The 20,829-nt window shown below is 32.1% G+C and overlaps 1 protein-coding gene across 2 annotated transcripts in view; it reads left to right on the plus strand.

Moving 5' to 3' along the window:
* Positions 1–20,829, plus strand: part of LOC143238808 (hemicentin-2-like) — a 193,228-nt gene that overhangs the window by 125,168 nt on the left and 47,231 nt on the right. For both annotated transcript variants that reach the window (XM_076479356.1, XM_076479357.1), the window contains exons 6-10: positions 1,680–1,952; positions 3,286–3,549; positions 16,024–16,374; positions 18,143–18,397; positions 20,188–20,454. In XM_076479356.1, coding sequence (XP_076335471.1) covers positions 1,680–1,952; positions 3,286–3,549; positions 16,024–16,374; positions 18,143–18,397; positions 20,188–20,454 — 1,410 coding nt within the window. The remainder of the gene's footprint in view (positions 1–1,679; positions 1,953–3,285; positions 3,550–16,023; positions 16,375–18,142; positions 18,398–20,187; positions 20,455–20,829) is intronic.

A 20,829-nucleotide genomic window follows, 5' to 3' on the forward strand; every position in this document is an offset into this window, starting at 1 on the left:
AGAGAACTGTGCATTGATACCATATATATAACAGCTGTATATATAAACTATAAATGGACTTCAAGGCAAATCGAATCTATTATCTTGCGAAATATATACAAATTGGTTACTTTAATTTTCTATGCACTATATATTTTTTTCTTTTCAAACGAATTATTGGCTGACTTTTATGTAAGTGCATGTATTACAGAATACACAACGACGATACGTTTGGCTAAACTGTGCTATAATATTTATATACTTGTAGGTTACCGTGAATAAAAACGAAGAATTTCGTATCAAAGCATACAGATGTTTGTTCGGTTATTGACTAAAAGCGGTTACCTTAGAAAAGCAGAAAAAAAAACCCAACAAATAGCTGGTTCAAATGCTGGCGACATCATATTAAAGTGGTGGAATGAAATAAAACAACTGACCATTGATATAGAAGACTTAATCGAGTAAACTGATACTTTTTTCTTGAAACTATTTTCTCCACAGTTCTTTACATAAATACGGGTAAAAATAATATCCATTAAAATTAATATACAGCCAAATAAAGCATCGCTTTCTTGATATGATGCTTAGTTTATTCAATTTGTTATTCAACCGAGCGTTCTTAATATGATGCTTAGTTTATTCCATTAGTTATTCAATCAATCATTGTTGTTAATAGAAATTCAATGAAGAGAGAGAGAGAGAAATAAACTAAAATTATGGAAAACATATAATCATATATTGTCTACTTGTATACAAATAGTAATATATATTGTAGATTGTTATGACAGCTCAAAATAGAAATAAGGCAAATATTACCAGAAAATTGAATTTTCTCTGGAGGAGTTACACGAAGCTCTAAACAACAATAATATAAGTACTATCTATTTGATATAGAACTGTTGTGAATTACATTTCAGTAGATGACTAGTTCTCTGTTTCACGTTTTCAACGTGAACACAGATTTTCATTTCATTGATCGGTAAAGCCTCTGGAAATATAACAAGAATATTTCTTTCTGCTATAGAAAAGGCTCCTCACCTCGCATGTTTTGATTGTAATGATTTAATGCAATAACTCGTTCGATTTAAAAATTCCTTGTGTTCCAAAACAATATATATTTTCATGGCCAAAATTGATTGGAAAAGTAAAAAAAATATATATAATTAATTGATTTGATTCAACCGGAGATTCCAAACGAAAAAGTTTTTAAAAATTACATCTATGAGAATTTCATTAACAAACAGATATACTGAAAAATAATCAACTTTAATCTTTCAAAACGCATTCTAAGAAATGGTTGTATAGATTTATAAGACTGTGAAACTTAATAATGAATTATGTGCAATTAAATATTACATAACAGAGACAAGAACAACAACACCAGTGTAGCCATATTATTCCTATGGCAAAGAGTCATACTTTTAATTGGTACTATGAGATGCCATATTGCGTTAGTGCTAACGTTATCAACCAAAAACAGATACGAACATGGAGATAATTAACTTCTTTATTTGTTTTACAACAAGAAGCAAGTTAATTGTGCCCATTCCTTACATTCGAAATAAAGATGTTTTTAACATCTTCAAAATAGTGGGAAATAGAAAAATAAGGAATATGTAGTTATTTAATAAAATCCAAATGTATTATATTTTGTATACTTCTACAATGTTTAAATTTATTTTTTTTAATTTCTGTTCTAGATCAACCAGTAGTAGACATTTCTGTTTCCCCTGCTATTGTCAACGAAAACGATGGCAGCACTGTATTAGCAAAGTGTTTAACTGTACAAGGAAACCCTCGGGCTCTTCTTCGGGTTCGGTGGTACAAGAACGATTTTTTTTTCAATGAAACCACAGAGAATCATATTGAGTTTCAGAACATAAGACGGGAATCAACTGCAAATTACTCATGTGAAGCAAAAAACGTGGCTGGTTGGAGCGACCGCTCACCACCTCGTAGGTTGCAGGTGAACTGTAAGTGCAGTCAAGCATTCCTCCCATTAAGAATTAATATGTTATCACCAAGAGACTGTAGAATTGTTTTTAACTTTTTTTACACAGTTATTTTTCACAGATGAGTAACACGAGATGATTCAGTGATTAGAATATGCGTGTTATTATTCTCGGTGAAATTTTGTTTTTAAACGAATACTAACTTAAATTCCGTTATATATTTACACTCACAATAAGTATCTGATGTCATGCATGGTAGTATAAATTAATCAATATTTATTAATTTAACTAAACAGATGAAAAGCGTGAAAAAAATAGAACTTTTGCTATTATGTATTTTTAATTAACATGTCTAATATTATTAATGATTGTGAGCACTAAAGACCATTTATAAGCCTTAGTAACACGTACCACAGATCATACAACAATCGTACCTAGTGAAAAGAATGTCGATAAACAAACAAATATTGAATGATTAATATTAACATGTATACGGCTTTTCAAATTGAACGTCAAGTGTTTTCATAAGTTACACACTTCTAAGTATTAGTGTATTCGATCTCAACAGAAGAAGACAAGACTCAGACTATGTCTATTTTCTTCAGGATAAACTTATGGAAAAATTTGTTCGCGTCTGTTTTAAACATAATCCGATATATAGAAATTCACGTCAATGAAATAATTACAGAAAGTGTAAAAGTTACTCACACTTACAGACAAAATACAGACAAAGAAATGAAATATTCTTAATATCTGAAGTATTACTACAGTAGGGTGGTTTAAATGTAATTCGTAGCTCAGTAGATTACAAATGCATAATTATATGTATGACTTGGTTTGCTTTATTGTTTGAGTATTATTTTTTATAGGTATGTATATATATATATATTGTTATGAACAAAACAAGCCGAAACAAGAAAATAAAAAAACGCTGCACCAATTAAAACGATCCCTAGGGATCCCTAGTTATAATGGGGGATATGAAATGAACCCTAGGTTTTGGAGGTGACTGAGAAGTAGGACTCACATTGCAGTGGAGATACGCCATCTATCAGTCTTAACCTGATATAACAGAAATTAGGAAAACGTGATGTGGGTATTCAAACCGTTTTACCACTGGTTTCATATATACATACTACATATTAATTCCAAACCAGTAATTAAGAAATATATATTCTCTTTGAAGATCAATCAGTCTTTATTTCAATTTTTGACACCTGATAAATACGAAGTATTGACATAATCTTTCAGTAAAGGTAAAATGTGTTTCACATATTATTCTATAATTAAACATTTATCAGTTTCTCTTTTTGTGCTGAAACATAAAATTATAAAACAAGTATTTTATTAACAGATGTTCCAGGTCCTGCAACAATTGTACAGTTAAATTTTCCAGCTGTTAAGGGGCATCCAGTAACCTTCGAGTGCTTAGTGGAAGATTTAGGTAGTCCACTGGCTACACAGTTTCGCTGGGAACACAATGGTGTCTTAATCCATAACGTTCTTCAAAATTGTACAACAGGTCCACTCAGTCTGGACACTCGTGGGAATTATACATGTGCTGCAGTTAATGAGGTGGGAAAAGGACCAACCGGTTTTCTTCATTTAACAGTAACGGGTAAGCTTCTGAAAAAAATTAACCCATCCGGTTCTAAAATTAGTCTTATTAATTAACTTAAAAGTACTTTGGCTATCTTTGGAAGAAATATATTAACTGGTTTAGAGTTAATTACAATAAAACCCACAGAAAACTGGCCAGTGAAGTTTAAACACATTCATAAAGAATAAGTGTTTTATTTTGAAATACTCAGAATTTTTGCAATAAAGAGTAGGGTCGATTCGATGAATTTATAATAAACACTGATGTTATTCGTATTTTATGAAAACGATATTCCAAACTCAGTGTTTATTTAAGAACCAATTTCTCCACTTTCGATAGTACTCACACTGATAGGTATGACAGATATTGTTAAGCATGTAATTTATATTGTATGACGCTTTTGCGCAGGATATATGGCGAGGTAAATATTATATATGCATTTTGACAAAATTTTACAAGAGACTTCATCTTATGCATGTCGATTTCCAAAACCATGTTTAAGCAATTAAAGAAAGTGCAATGATACTGTATAAGGTGATTGATAGATCAAAATGAAGGGCCATGATTCTAGGCCAGGAATAATCTGGTGGTTACAGTGTTCGACTCGCAGCCTGTGGGTTGAAAATTCGAGTCCCGTCACTAAGCATGCCTACTTTTTCCATCTCAGTTTTTGTTGATAAAGTGTAGTCGTAGAGTGGGCAGTGAGAGTTGTCGACCAGCTATCTTCCATTCACTCTATCACGGATAACTAGCACATATAGCCTTCGAGCAGATTTAGTGCATGATTTAACAAATAAACATTCTATGACTTTTATTTCTCTTACCATCATTGATTTCCGGGTACGGTTTGAAGCTTGTGAGGCTTCATTATCTTCAAAAAATTAGCTAAATTATTATATTGCTAACGGCACCAGATAATATGCCTAACTTTACCCAAGTGGCTTTGTTCTTTCTTTGGACCATAGAGTTTTCTTTCGTAATCGTAAACTTCAATTTGCTAATGAAGACTATTTTTCTGAAATGGAATGGGGTGTGTTTTCCTAAGCGCTCTGCTGGTCGAGTTTTCCCGCTTCCATTTGAAGTATTGAAGGCACCTTTCTTTGAAATGTTATGTTTTTGGTTCTACATCGTTTAACAATCTCGATCGATAAATACATTTCTTCAGACAGTTCTTTTTATATCCTTCCAGTCACAAGTCTGCCTTTAGTGAAACTGCGTTACTGAATGACTTAATGGCTCGCATCTTTGATAACACGCCTTTGTATTAGCACATATTTTTGGTGTATAAAATATTAAATAGTTTTAAAATTTTCCAAAAGTATTTATTTTTTATTTCCTTTTATTCTTACCTATTGTGTAGGTTTGAAATGTATAACGCTAGACATTTTCATTTGGTTGTGACAATGTTTAGTACAAAGGTTAAAAGTTCGGCACATATTACTTATTTTTACTTTGGGGAAAACTAGGTCAAAGGTCATGGTTAAAAATTGAAACAGGAAGAGCGTTTTATTATCTACATCCACATTTTTTTGATTTGTTTGGTTGCTGCAAACGTCGAAATTATTGGAAGTACAGGGGTTGCATTCTAATTTCTATGTGTGTTTTTAGCCGCAACATAGCGGCTCATAGAATGTTTTTGGGCTTTTCAAATTGCTCTGTCATCTCTTGACCGATTTGACAGTTACAGTTTTGGACTCAGAATGTCAAACTCATTCGAATGATGTATTTAGCACCGCTCAAGGTCTCAGAGTTAAATTACTTTAATCATGCCTGAAAAAGTTAAATTTGAGGGTTAAATAAGTTAAATAAATTTAAGTTATTACTAGCGCACATAAATATAGGTTATAAAAAAGGAAAATAAATTTCAATTTCTCTTTGCTTGTTTTTGAATTTCGCGCAAAGCAACGCGAGGGCTATCTGCATTAGCTATCCCTAATTTAGCAATGTAAGACTAGAGGGAAGGCAGCTAGTCATTACCACCCACCGCCAACTCTTGAGTAACCCTTTAACCAACGAATAGTGGGATTGATCGTCACGTTATAAAGCCCCTACGACTGAAAGGACGAGCATATTTGGTGTGACGGCACGTCTGGGGCAGATAGCCCTCGTGCACCTTTGCGTGAAATTTAAAAACATACAAACACCTCGCTTAAACTATCTAGCTCATAGGCAGATTTTTTCCGGTGAAGATATTTAATGCCCTTGAAGAACTCCTAACGTCCGAAGCTAATTCACTGAAGTTGAACAATTTGTAATGTTCAAAATCTATAAACGTTTATGGTCAAATTCTGTTGTTTTTTAGTTAATAGGCATGAATCCCAATTACAACTTCTGAGGTCTATAGCACACTGACTGCAACCGAATAATCACAATTTTTTTCTTTTTCTTCCGGGGCATCGATTTTATAAAGCAATCGAGGGAGTTTCTAGAAGTTTCAACAAAGATTCGTAAAACAGGTATTATTGATTGTTACTCTTAAGAATCTTCTACAAATTTCGAGAAGAGGCGGGCGGGACCTGTGCAATACTCAGTCAACAGTATACGTCACATGCAAAAAAGAAAACTGTTCTGAAATAAGCACTGGTACCAAAATAAACCTCTAACAATAAATCCGTTACATTACGATGTTAACACGGGCATTTTGGCTAGAAGTTATTACTCTTAATCAACTTAAGGTGTTGTTGTTGTTTTGAATTAAGCACAAAGCTACACAATGGGCTATCTGTGCTGTGCCCACCACGGGTATCGAAATCCGGTTTTAGTTTTGTAAGTCTGCAGACATATAGCTGAGCCACTGAAGGGAGGGGCTAAATTTAAGGTGTATCTGGGTTTATAGTGGTCAGAATACATTATGTTCTTTTGCAATTTTCCTGTAATTTTTTGTGGAAAATATTTTCCCAAATAATTTTAGATTAATCATTTTATTTACAATATTATTTTAACACTTCTTGTTATAGCTTATCGTGTCATTCAAAAAAGTAATAATGTCTTTATCCGAACGTATGGTGAAAGCAAGCTGTGTTCTTTTGGATTTATGATTGAAATAATAACAATAAATATTTGTTTTTCTAAGATCTCAAGAGAGGTTTTCATTATACGTACTTTGAAGAAAAACACTGGGACAACAAACTGAACCAATATTTTATTGTAACATACCGCCAGTTTTCGTGAAATAAATACTTTCTGTGTGGGTTGTTGTTCTATTTGTCATAACAACCCAGATTTCGTGCACTAAAATTGGTTTTCTTGTTTCTTTGGAATTTCGCACAAAGCTACTCGAGGGCTATCTATCCGTCCCTAATTTAGCAGTGTAAGACTAGAGGGAAGACAGCTAGTCATCACCACCCACCGCCAACTCTGGGGCTACTCTTTTACCAACGATAAGTGGGATTGATCGTCACATTATAACGCCATACGGCTGGGAGGGCGAGCATGTTTGGCGCGACTCGGGCGCGAACCCGCGACCCTCAGATTACGAAGCGCACGCCTTAACACGCTAGGCCATGCCAGGCCACTAAAATGGGAGAGCGAATGTTGCATTAACGTTCATTTATTTAATTCGAGACGCTTTGCAGCTTATCATAGAAAATAACCTTAAAAAATGGAAAATAAATTTTAGTATCTCAACATTTTTTGTCAGAGATTGATTTAAACCACAAACTAAAACCCTGGAAAATCTAGACATCTCATTTTCAATGGTGATTTTCTTTATCGACTAACTGGTTGTAAAGAAACTAAAAAAAAGTAATTGTTCGTCCTTTTCAAAGAAGTGAATTCCACAGAGAGACAAATAATTTTACGTTTAAATTTTTTGAGAAATTACTAACACTCACTATATGATGAAGCCCTACATTTATTGGTGAGAAATCATGATTTCCACGGCACCGAAATGCCCTGTAATAAAATATTCCAACAAATAGCTCACTGATTAGTAACTGTAGTTGCATTTTCTCCATTATACTAAAGTTCTGCTACTCAAAAAAAGAAAATAGACCACTTTTCCTGATTTTTTATACGTTTAATAGTGTAATGGGATCAAATTAACTTTTATAAAAATAATATTAACGTGTAAAACATTGGAATCTAATCTTCCTTCAAATTAACGTCGTCTTTATTTTAGTGTTTTCTCATTACAAAGTTACACCGTTAACTTTATTGCCAGAGCAAAGACGAGTTAATAAAAGAAAACTAAACTTGATAAGTAATTTTAAAGATTATATTAAGTTAGTTTCTTGTGTGTAATTTGTTTTTAAATCAATAATGCTTATAACTGAAACATAAAACGCAAACTTCAGCTGAAGACTAGTGTTAATTTCGTTCCAATGAAGGGTTTCGTTTCTTAACCTTAATGTTGACAATTAAACTTCTGGACCAAGGTATTCCAGATTTGATTGTCAACTTACTATGTTTCGCCTTATATATGCTAAGAAAATGAACCAGCAAATTTTCGGCTATGTTCGTTATTGACTTCGCACGTTCTGCTGTGTAGTATTTCATATGGCATGTTTGGTATGAAGAGTCATCAATTTGGCTTTTACCGTTCTAAATATGTGATAGAAATATTATCTGATCCACATAAAAATACTAAATGGTGTAAGTCTTTTGATTTACTGCTTGTTTTATTTTCTTCTTAGTTTGATTCGGAAGCTGAATAGCTGAAACAACGTTTCTGAACTTTGTTTTAGTGTCAGTTTCCTCGTAAGTCTAAGCCTTGATTACTAATTCCTAGCTTTTGAAAAGAATATATATTTACTAAATATTAACTAGTTTTATCCAATGTTTTGGCTGGGAATTTAGACATCATAAAAGTTTTTTTGGTTGTTAATGCATTTTCCATAATTTAGATACACAGATTTCGAAAATAATATTCATTTTTTTCTATCACGTAGTTTTATTTCCTACAAATCTAGAAGAAGAAAAAATACTTAGATCAAATAGCTGTTCGTTTGCTCCAATAAACATTTTCTTTTATTATTACGTTTGATATGTTTTGGTTCTAGAACAATTCATAAGACACGTCGCGATTGATCTAAAGAAATCTATACCCAGTGGTTGTCAACTTTTTAAGTACAACAAATTGTCACCCGTTTTCTATGAAAATGATTTATTTATGTAGAAGAACATATGATGCTTTGTGAAAAATCTGTACGTGACGGAGAAAATTGGATACAATTTTTTGATTCAGCATGCTGTAATTACTGTAGAACACGTAAAAAAAAATTCAAGACAATGAAACAACAGCAGGCCCGTGTAATTAGCCTTAAGTGATCGTATAGACCTACTAACCATGACAGCGAGTGATACCCGATCGCCACATCCAGAGAGTAACTATTCAAAAGTACACAAATTTCAAATATATTTTGATTATGGTGTTTTTGTTTTCAATTAAACACAAAGTTACACAATGGGCTATATGTGCTCTACCACCCACGGGTATCGAAACCCGGTTTTTTAAACACAAAGTTACACAATGGGCTATATGTGCTCTATCACCCACGAGTATTGAAACACGGTTTTGAGTATTGTAAGTCCGCAGACATACGGCTGAGCCACTGGGGAGTATTTTGATTTTGAAAGAAAAGTAAAGTAACTTTTACAATTGTGTTATGTCCTTATATTTTTAGATTAATTCAATGTAAATTTCTCCGTAAGAGCTTACGTTTATACTTATTAGAAAAATTAAAACTTTTGTTTGTTTGGATTTAAACACAAAGCCACACAGTGGGCCATTTGTGCTCTGCTTATCACAAGCATCGAAATCCGGTTTCTAGTGTTGTAAGACCGTAGACATTCCGTGACATGATACTTGGAAGATATGGGGTATAAAGAAAGTGTTTAAAGTAAAATTAAAAACACACTGTTTTAGCATAAAGCTATACATTCCGCTCGCTGTGAGACCCGGCATGGCCAGGTGGTTAAGGTGATCAGCTCGTAATCCGAGGGTCGCGGGTTCGAATCCCCATCACACCAAAAATACTCGCCCTTCTGGCCGTGGGGCATTATAATGTGACGGTCAATCCCACTATTCGTTGATAAAAGAGTACCCCAAGAGTTGGCGGTGGGTGGTGATGACTAGTTGTCTTCTTTCTATTCTTACACTGCTAAATTAGGGACGGCTAGCACAGATAGCTCTCGTGTAGCTTTGCGCGAAATTCAATTGGACTTATAATTTATGAAACTTACTTCCAAGACAAGATTGCAATGAATGGTAAGAAATCTTAAAAATGAAGTTTTTTTTTCATAAATTTCTTTCTTTACGAGAGAGTAAAGAATGAAATACTTGTACGAAATAAACGTCAATACATTAAATCACTCCCATAGACCAAATTCCTGAACATTTTCCGAACACTGTCTGTAGTTGTAGCTAATGTTTTTTAAATAGTTATTTTCAGAGGGTTACGAAACGTTGCAAGTTTAAAATATTTAAGATAATAGACCTTTCTAGAAAGACGTTGTAACATCAAGTACTCTTGTTTTTACTCATGTTTGCTATAACGGAGGGTAATTCATGTATTTTCTAGACAGTGAAAAAACGGCAACTTGAAATTACCTTTCAATTGTTACGATATGCTCCAACATACAAGGTTCAGTACCGGAAACAACTATTTACAGTTTCTAGCTGACTAAAAATAAAATGAATATTGATAGTTGCCACTGTTTGAACTTAAGCGCAAAGCTACATAAAGGGCTATCTGTGCTCTGCCCACCAAGAGTATCGAAATCCGGTTTCTTGCATTGTAAGTCTGCATACATGCCACTGTACCAGTGAGGGGTGGATTGTTGCAGTTATGGGGAGGAATTGAGAACTTCTCACAGTATTTAGGTATGTTCAATACATATTTTGTGAAAGGTCTCTGAATAAATTTGATAGATAATATTTGTTTCAATTAAAACTTTGTCATTAAATATGTTAATAAGTATTATACTATTTATTAATTATTGAAAATTTTGAGAGCTTAGAAGGACCCTATCTCCCTTCTTCGGCAATACCTTAATGTGTGTAATTACGATGATATAAGCAATGTCCCTAGATTAGGCTACGGTCAGTTAGATATGCTTATCGTAACGACTATGGGAGATAAAAAAATACGAAGTACAATAAAACTAGCCTTAATAGTGACAAAGTAACTCCAGCCACAATACCTTTACTTTCACGTTTGTCATCCGTCCTGTAAAGTCAAATTTATATGATTTCATACTTTGGATATGTTAGGATATGTGGAATGAACAACTTGCATCACAATATGAAAATTCTGAGCGCTGAACAAATATTAACTTCGCTTCATCAAATAGTCAGTGACATAAATAGTCGTATAAATAAATAAATAGTGTTATAGTAATATAACAGAATCATCTGTATAAATTTCTCCCAGCTTATTTTCATAAGCCATTTTTGTATATTTTTTCGTAATTCAGAGCATATTAACTTAGCTTTATTGCTACTATTGACAAGAAACAACATTTATATGACAGATATTAAGGATAAAGATATTTAAATTATTGTTATCGTTTTTGTTCAGTACTTTCCGCACAAAAACGTATTGTTTAATATCATACGATTCAAATAAATTATGCTTGTTTTATCATTTAATAAAACTCTAAGCAATTTATCTTATAAATCATTGAGCATCATGGCAATATCTATTAAAAGTTGTGTTAAATGTCTGACACTAATATATTCAAATGTACCACTTAAAATTCACGTAGTTTATGATGTTTTTTCATTAATATGCAACATTAGGCTGGGCGTAACCTAGTGATTAAAGTTCTGGACTGATGATCCGAGGATCTATAACTCGAGTTCATACAAAACAAAAGCAAAGCGCTGTGTTCATAGATGTATTTTAAGAGTGGTGTAAAGATCTCACTGTTCAGTTGATAAACCCTAGAGTTGAGGGTGGTTGTGGTGGTTTAATGGCTGTCTTTCTTCTGGTTCATCTGTTCAAAACTTGGGAAGGCTATCCCAGATAGTTTTCGTGTAGCTTTGCGCGAATATTCGGAATCAGCCAAGATATGTGCAACAAAGATAAAATAGAGAATATCTAAACTTAAATATATAACAGTATTCAACAATGAAATTAATATTGGACCAACTCTAAGTCTGATCCTGAAGATACCAATCTGTTTTTAGAGTTTTTGTGCACCAAGCAACGAAGTTAAAACACAACGCTTCAAACACACACGAGAATCGCTGAAAGAAACAACAAAAAGCACGACAAAAGAAAACATATGTACGAGACCTTCTATATAATGTATTGTTTCTACTAAATTCTGCATGATGAACGCTTATTCACACAAGATGTGTGGTACTCTATAACAAAAACGGAAGAAAATATAATTTTGTTATACTTTAAAATCACTGAGGAGGAATGTTCGTTACATATCAATGTGTAAACATTTATTCGAATATATCACACTGCCGTGAACATCTAATACATCATACTGTGCCAGATGCACGTTTGCTGTCTGGATCAAAAACCTTATTCAGTGTAAAATGTTTGCAACTGTCTTATTTTACGTATTTAAAATTGTAAGTAAAAAAAAACTGACACACTGCAGTACAAAATTAATTAAACCGTTTAAATTTTGACACAGTGTAAACCATTGAGGTTTATTCTGCTTATTATTCAAGCAGAAATGTTATTCCCAAAAGATGTAGTACTTGAATTTTAGTACATAAAACGAACAAATTCAATAAAAGCGGTTCCAAACTTTTAAATTTATTCTTTTTACATATAATAAAACGATTTTCAAGCAATTTTGATAGAGGAGTTTAATAAAACATTGCTGATAAGAAACATTTGGAATGAAAAATTCAGATTTTAATTATTACAAACAAGTAAAAGTTTGTTTGTTTGTTTGTAATTAAACACAAAGCTATACAAAGGGCTATTTGTGCTCTAACAACCACGGGTATCGCAGATCTCCCGCTGTGCCACCTTCGGATGGGGGGACAAAAGTAACAGTAATAAAGTAGGATATTTTGAGAGAACATTTCAAATACGTATTGGTGAAGACAAGTTTATAGGTGGTATTAAATTTATTTTTTAACGTTTGTTTGAATTGTTTATCGACTGTATCGACAATATGGAATCGAACTTCGGAGTTTATAGTTGTAACTTTGTAAACGTATTACTGCCTTACCTGATGACGGTATTTTTAATGAATTGGTTAAAATACTGTTCTAAATAAGTGGATCTTGAATATTTATTCAGCATTAATGTTGACAACCTTATTAATAGTGCTTCCATTATTTTTCTTTAGTTAATGTCTGGTTCTTTTTGGAATATTTCGACTTTGTTTTCAAAGGTAATATGTTTGTTTCTTTATGATGTTCAAATACATCGGTCTTTCAGATGTCTTTACGACTGATGTTCATTTCTTTTCCGGTATCTTCGATATAAAGGTGCTTACAAGAGTTGCATTTGATTTGGTAAATGTCTCCATTGTTTATATTTTCAGTAGAGTATTTGTTAATAATGAGGTTCTTGCCTTTAATTTCTGAATTTTGTGTTTCTTCGTGGGTCGTTTTCATAATTTTTTAACTATTTGCTGAGGTACACCTCTCATGACAACACCCTTAAAACTGAAAGCTTCTATTGATAGTAAAGACAACAAGTTTAAACTTGAATTTCCGCAAATACTTAACATTATTCAAAACAAGTTATTTAAATGCAACGCCAGTGAAAAATATCAAGACATCAAACAACCTAAACAACGTGAAATCACAGACTGAGCTGATCTAATAGGAATTTGTTCAACAAATGATTTACATCGTTAATATTCATTATTAGTAACATGTTTGCAAACAGATTTTGGAACTTAAACAAGAAATAACCAAGAAGTTAGAAAATTTGAAACAGCAAAACAATAAAATGGCAAGCTATTTTTCTAACTTCACAAAATTAAGGTAATCAACTTATCAGATATGCCACTGAGCGAAAATCAGTTTGCATACCATAAAACTAAAAGACCTTGACTTTGCCATCCCGCCAACTACCTACCGCCGACACACATATGTATATATAAAAGTATCTTTTACAGACTCAAGAACATTCCAGTTACCAACAAACTGAACTGTATAAACAAACAAATTCTCACTTCCAATAGAACAATAACTATCCTTTCAAGGTTTTGCAAGTTACTAGAGGTGTATGCTGCCGAAAACGGAACCCAGAAAATAATTTCTTGAAAGATGCTCTGTGAAATTAAGAAAAAGACAGAGTAAAAAATAATTTAATACTTAATCCAAAATAAAACAAAACTTGTCCCCCCATCTCAAACTCCATCAAATTAGCAAAACTACTTCATAACCTCCATTGTATTATTAAAAATTTAGAAAAATGCCAAAATACTGTTTTGGTAAGTGATTGGCAAACTTCATAACTATTTATTATCAAAATAATGGCATCTATATGGGCGGAAAACTAATAATGTTACTAGCAAACTCCTTTTTAATTAAACTGGAAAAACAGGCATTAAACAAAGCCATTTCCAAACCCTTATTTTGGTTGAGATACGTAGACGAAGAAAACCACATCAAAGACATAGATCCAATAACTCATTTTACAGTTGAAAACGATGGAAATTTCTCCCTAAACATTTTAAACATCCATATTATAAGAAAACTATAAAGATTTGAGACCAAAAATTCATATAAAGGCAACAAATTCAGAAATATTCCTTGATTGATAATCTGCATCCTACATACATTAGAAACTAGAAACTTTTAAATTGTATTCCATGCAAATAACATTTAATATATACTCTGCAAACAATTGAGACGATTAATTACAAAGACTTTCTGAAATAATTATTAAAAAACAATTACCAGGAAGAAGTTTTAAAATAATAATTGATATTATTAAAAAACAGACTTCGAGCAAGCAAAAAATTCAAATCTTAATAAATTCAAAACCATTTGAAGTTTGTCATCACAACATTTCCTCAAGTCTAACATATCAGTGAAGACCAAACTGGATTATGAAAGTAACTTCTGAAGAGACACAGCATTGACAGAAATACCTTATCTTTAAGTTAGGAATTAAAATCATATTTCTTAGTACTAATAACTACTCTACTGAAAATAAAAGCAATGGAATTATATACAAAATCAAACACAACTCTTGCAAATAAGTTTAATCAGAAACCGGGAGAAAATGGAACACCAGAGTTAAAATAAATTGAAAGAAACTTCACACGTTTTTGAACATCTCATTAGAAAAATCAAAATTGTTTCCACTGAAAACAACTTCGAAATCATCCGAAGAGAATCAGCCATAAATAGAAGAAAAACATATGAATCCCTGCTGATAAAGTCATCAAGGTAACGTCAAATTAATATTCAAAACATTTTCTATATCTATATTTTATTCAATTCATTTCGGTAAAATTCTAATTTAATCACACCTACGAACATTATACTCACAACCACGAGTCTATAACGTTATATTTAATTCAAATTGCTCTATTAACTTTAATGCTTACCTTATGATGACCCGATAATAATTTAGTGATCTTCCAACTGTAAAAGATGCTTGTATTGTATTTGTGAATTGATTAGTTAGTACGTTCTTTACTGAACATTAATCTGTTCAGTTAATTTTCATTTCGAAGGTTAAAAGTAAAGATTAGTAAATTATAAAGTTTTATCGGTAGTTAAAAACATTTAATTTTAACACCTTTCTAATGCATACTTGCAACGTTTAACGTAAATATTTTTAACCTGTTGACTGCCAAATATTTCAGCTGCTACAACACAACTCTAATGCTTCTTCATTTTGTAACTTTTTACGTGACGCCATTTTGGATCGAAAGTGAAACAATTTGTTAGTAGGTCAAATGCATGCATGGTGCTGACATCTAGCGTTGAAGTTAGGTATTATTGAGAACGAATTAACTCGTCCGTGACACTGTGTTATCGATCGGCTTGGACGAGTTTTCTCGTCTACGGCACTGAATAGGTTAATAAAAGCAAATTTTCAATTACTTTTGTTAAATGTATTCACAAAGGTAATCGTAGAATTAAGGGGGACATTTTGCCAGTACTCATTAGTACTAAGCACCGGAACGTTTTTTAAGAGTGTACTAGACTTGTTTGAGCTACATTTTCGGATCCACATGCGTTCTATTGTTCCGTCATATAGCATTTATTCATTAACACTGAAATTGTAGTTGTTTTTTAAATATTTACATGTAGGTTGTGTTTTTCTTTTTCAAAAACAGGATCTCTTTACCCAGCTGAGTACATTTACTTTTTAAAAAATAATTTCATTCTTTTGTCAAATTAATTTTGAAATTTGTTTTTATGATTTATATAAAACACTACAATTATATATGCGAAAGTATTAAACAATAATGATGTTATGTGGATAACATTTGATGATTCGTAAAGAAATAAAGTAAAAATAAGCGTTTAAGCGTATGTTTATCATTATTGTAAATAGGGGTGGAGTTTTCCTTAATTAATATTAATATTTCTTTTTTTTTCAGCGCCACCTTCTTTGGTAGTTGGTTTTCCACACATCCATGGAGCGCCTTCAGATATCAGTAGCCTAAGTATATCGTGTAGAATCGAATGTGATCCCTTGTGTGAGATAGAATGGCTTCGAGATGGGGACAGTATAATGGATTCTGATAGGTTCTTCGTGAAGACGAGAGTTCTCCCAGAAGACTTGCTTACAAATCGTTTCAAGTCTGTAGTTAGCACACTTCACTGGAATTTTAACGCTTGGCCAGGTGGCGCTCTAAACCGAAAAACTGATAACTCTGAATATACTTGTCGAAGTAGTAAAAATATCGCAGGACCTGGAGTTACAACTTCTACCTTCTTTAAAGTACAATGTAAGTTAAACCTACTTTTAGAAGGTGCATTTCATAGTCCGTTGTAAAGAGAAAACTATGAAACTGCGTTCATAAAAAAAAGTAGGTATGCTATTATCTTCTTCTGTATAAGTTGACTTGTAGAAGATAATATTACTTTTTACCTTTGTTGTTTAGAAGGAAAATTGGTGTTTAAAATGTGATAAATGGTATAAAATGTTATTTGGAGAAACGTCTTTATCTGAAGTTTAATAGGTGATTTACAGAAGATTTATCCGTATAAGCAATATATATCTGCTTTAGGATAATTACAGTTATCGTAATTTTTTTTCCACTTACGTAAAATTGTGAAACGCAATTATCATTATTACTTTTTTTTTTTTTGCAATAAGATTCCTAATAATCAAGTTAAAGATTTTAACCAGTTGAAAAGCGCCACATAGTAATCATTATTGGTGACTGTTTGTACGTTTTGCTTTACATTTCGTGTCAATTATACTGGCATAAGCTGACCAGTGGTAGAAAAAAATGTATTCTGTAAAACTAGTTATTTTATTGAAATTATTAACTAAGATTTGACAGTAGTTATAAGGTTTCGAAAGCTGATAGCTTTAGCTAAACTTTCGAAGCTCATAAGTAATTTTAGCATTTTCAACGTTATGTTGGCTAATAGCTTAGTCCTTAATTATAGCTTTCCTGTGCATAAATTTGATTTATGAAATAAATAGATAAGTAAGTACAAAATATCAAGCTTTACCTCTGATATATATATATATATATATATACACATGAGGCTTCTATATCTTCACATTTACTTGCAACTTTATAATTTATTTTTCACCAAATTCTAATAACTATTCAAAATTCTATGGAAAGATACCAGCGGGGAATTTCTAATTCCAGAGGTAATTATCTTTAAATTTAATGAATAGGCTCTCTCTAGACTTGCTTTATTATACGTGGGTCTTTAATTTTTGACGAACACGCTAACGATGATAGGTAAATACTTCTTTAATCCGTGTATTTTCATTTTTGCTCATAATAAAAAACATAATTAAATAACTGCTAAAACCAAAATGATTGTGACGTATAATATCTTGTTACAGAATTTTGCTGAAAGAATTCGAATAGGTCTATACATCGGAATTCTTGAGCTTTTGAATGATGTTTCGAAATCTTCAAATAGAAAAAAACAAAGAATACATTTAGTCATGTTTTTCAGGTTTTTTCCAATCTGGTTTTAAAATATTAATCACATTTGGTATGCCAAAGGAATAACTAAACTTAATTAACCCCACAGAAAAAGAGCACACCGATTTCTTTATTTTAAAACGTGCTGCAACTCACTTTTTATTAGTTTAATTTTATGATTAGTTTTTCACTTGCTGAAGATTATGTAGTTGTGTGAGATAAAGTAATCGCCAAAAGATAAATATTTTGAAGTGAAGTAATAATAATAAAATAGTATATATGAAAATTAATGTTTCTTAGTGTACATAAAAAACCTTTTATGATTATTTAAAATCTTGTTTGTAATTTAAATGGTCACCAAGGAACCAGTTATTTGTAGTTCATGTATAACATAATATTCATTTTATTGCTACCTTCATCCTATTCTTTCTATCTTTACGTCCCAATAAATACATATAACCAAATACCATTTGCATTTATATTACGTGGAAATAAATTGATCAGACGTGAAATTCTAAGGTATTCAATATTTGTTGGTGTTGGTTTTTAAAGAATGAAATGAAGAAAACGCTGAGTGGATAATATTTCTTCTCTTCAGATCCTCCTGAGAACATTACTGTGTCCAGATCATATCTAGAAGTTGTGGAAGGTGACTTGCCAGACAAGATTTATTGCACCGCAAACTCTTGGCCCCCTAGCGAGTATATTTGGAAATTCTCCAACTTAATTATTTCTTATACATCAGAATTGTCTTTTAACAACAGTATTTCCCGAGAGAACACAGGCTTCTATGAATGTGTGGCTTCTAACAGACTGGGGCAAAAATCAGCTAAAATACACATCAATGTTGTGTGTAAGTAGTTAATCAGAAACGTGACTTATTTTCAAATCAGCCACGCTCGTTTCTGGAAGCAGGCTTTATTATTAATGTTTATAGATCTCCTATAATAACGCAAAGACAGTTTTTCCTATTTGTGTGTATTTATAAAGTTTCGTGGTAGATACCTGAGCTACATCTAAGCTAAAAAAATAAAATAAAAAGATATAGAGAAGGCTGTAAGACAAAAGTCCGATTTTCGACTTAATGGAAATATTTATTTCGATATATTTATCTAACATTATATATTTATTTGTGTATTACATTCATAAATAATAGTGTTTGAATATATTGGGTTTATAAAGTATAATAATAATGGTATGGATAAAGCAGATATGAATGATGGATGATATCTGAAGAGATGAGGAGTTTTCAATTCACAAAAAACATTATACGCCCAGTGGTATTTGTGAACTACTGAGTAAGATGAAACTCAACAGCATGAGATCGTAGAAAATAAAGTATAGTGTTAAATTAGATAAAGCTTCTGGTAAGCATTTCTGTATGATTGCATTTCATATAGTAAAGTTTCATAAATTGAATTCACGACGATATCCCGAGATGTGTATTTATTTTCTAAACACAAATGATTCAATATAATTTATTCACGAAATTCTTTACATGAAATTCGATTACCACAAACTTTTCTTAGCGGTATGAATGTAAACTCTAAATATATTTACAGCTTTCATGAACTCTAACTTCAAATAAGCCTAATTTCCATTGTTTTGAAGTGTTTTATGGTACCCATAAATTAAGAATATTGCTAGTTGCGTACATTTTGTCATTATACATGTATAATTCGTGCACGGTTGTTTTCATTCAAATTTATAATTAGTCATTCTCGTCAAGACCTGGCATGGCCAGGAGGTTAAAGCACTGAACTCGTAATCTGAGGGTCGTGGCTTCGAATTCTTATAACTCCAAATGTGCTCGCCTTGTCAGCCGTGGGGACGTTATAAAGTGACAGTCAATCCCACTATTCGTTGGTAAAAGAGTATTCTAATAGTTGGCGGTGGGTGGTGATGACTAGCTGCCTTCCCTCTAGTCTCACACAGCAAAATTAGGGACGGCTAGCGCAGATAGTCCTCGTATAGCTTTGCGCGAAATTCAAAACAAACCAAACCAAATCCCTCTGGTCAAAATACACTCACTATGATACAGATAAGAATTATATATGCCTTAAACTGTATCATGTTTTTTATAAAATATTTATTACAGTAAAACAAGAAAACAGCAACAATAACAACAGAATGTTAATTTTTGATAGATTTGGAATAGCTGACATAGACGATTAATGTGTTAGCTCCTATATACCTTATCAGTATTAATGTAAAAATACATGACGGAACCTTTTTGGGTTTTGTTTGATTCATTTATCTTAAATATTTTACCAAATGTTAGTTAAGATACTTGCTGTTCTGAATATTTCCACTTTTATTGATAATAGATATTAATATTTGGTATATAGTTATGTATGCTAAACAAAACTAGCTCACCTAAAGCTATATTTTACTGAATCAGGTAGCAGTCAATGCTATCGATTTCATATTGCTGTATCGCCTGAAAGTGTAGACATAAACCAATCATATAACAGCCCTCAGGTAGTATGTTTGTAACTCATCACCCGCTTATTTGGCCTCACATTGGTTGCAGTAAAAGAGTATCCAAAACTCTCATTAAACAACTCATTTTTTACTTATTTATTCGTGTCGTTTAGGTAAGAGTTGTTATAAACGAAATCAATCACTTTCTACATTTCATAGATAAACCAGAGTGCATTGTGTACGAGAAGAAAAACAAAAATGAGCGGACAACGTTGACATGTGAGGTGCAGGCCAATCCACCTTTAGTGAACTTTACTTGGTTGAAGGATAATCAGACATTTGAAGAATCAGCAGTGTCACATGGAACAAGAAGTGTACTGACATTAAGCGATGCTTCCTCAAAATACTTTGGAACGTATTACTGTGTAGCAAGTAACTCTATAGGCGAATCAGTTCCTTGTTCTACTGAAGTAACAGGTTTCATTGGTAAGTGATAATATTTATTAAAGCATATATGTTTGTTGATGAACTTTCAATGGTTTCTAGATATTTTAGAATGATATAAGTCTGCATTCATAAGATGATTAGTTAAGGAACTCTTAAGACGCTAAAATGGGTAATAAAGAAAACTTTGTTATAAGTAAGAAATGTACAACCTTTTGAGAGATTTTATAATTATCGGGTACAAGTAGTTTACAAATACATAGGAATATATATATATACACGGTAACGGAACAAGGATGCCACATTAGTATGAAATGGTTAGTTGTTGACAAAATTAAAAAATAACACAACATGGGAAACCAACAGCAATACATGGAGTGTTATAAAAATTGTAAATAACCAAAATGAGATCGATTT

This window comes from Tachypleus tridentatus, chromosome 13, assembly GCF_004210375.1.
Source record: "Tachypleus tridentatus isolate NWPU-2018 chromosome 13, ASM421037v1, whole genome shotgun sequence".
Taxonomy (NCBI): Eukaryota; Metazoa; Arthropoda; class Merostomata; order Xiphosura; family Limulidae; genus Tachypleus; species Tachypleus tridentatus.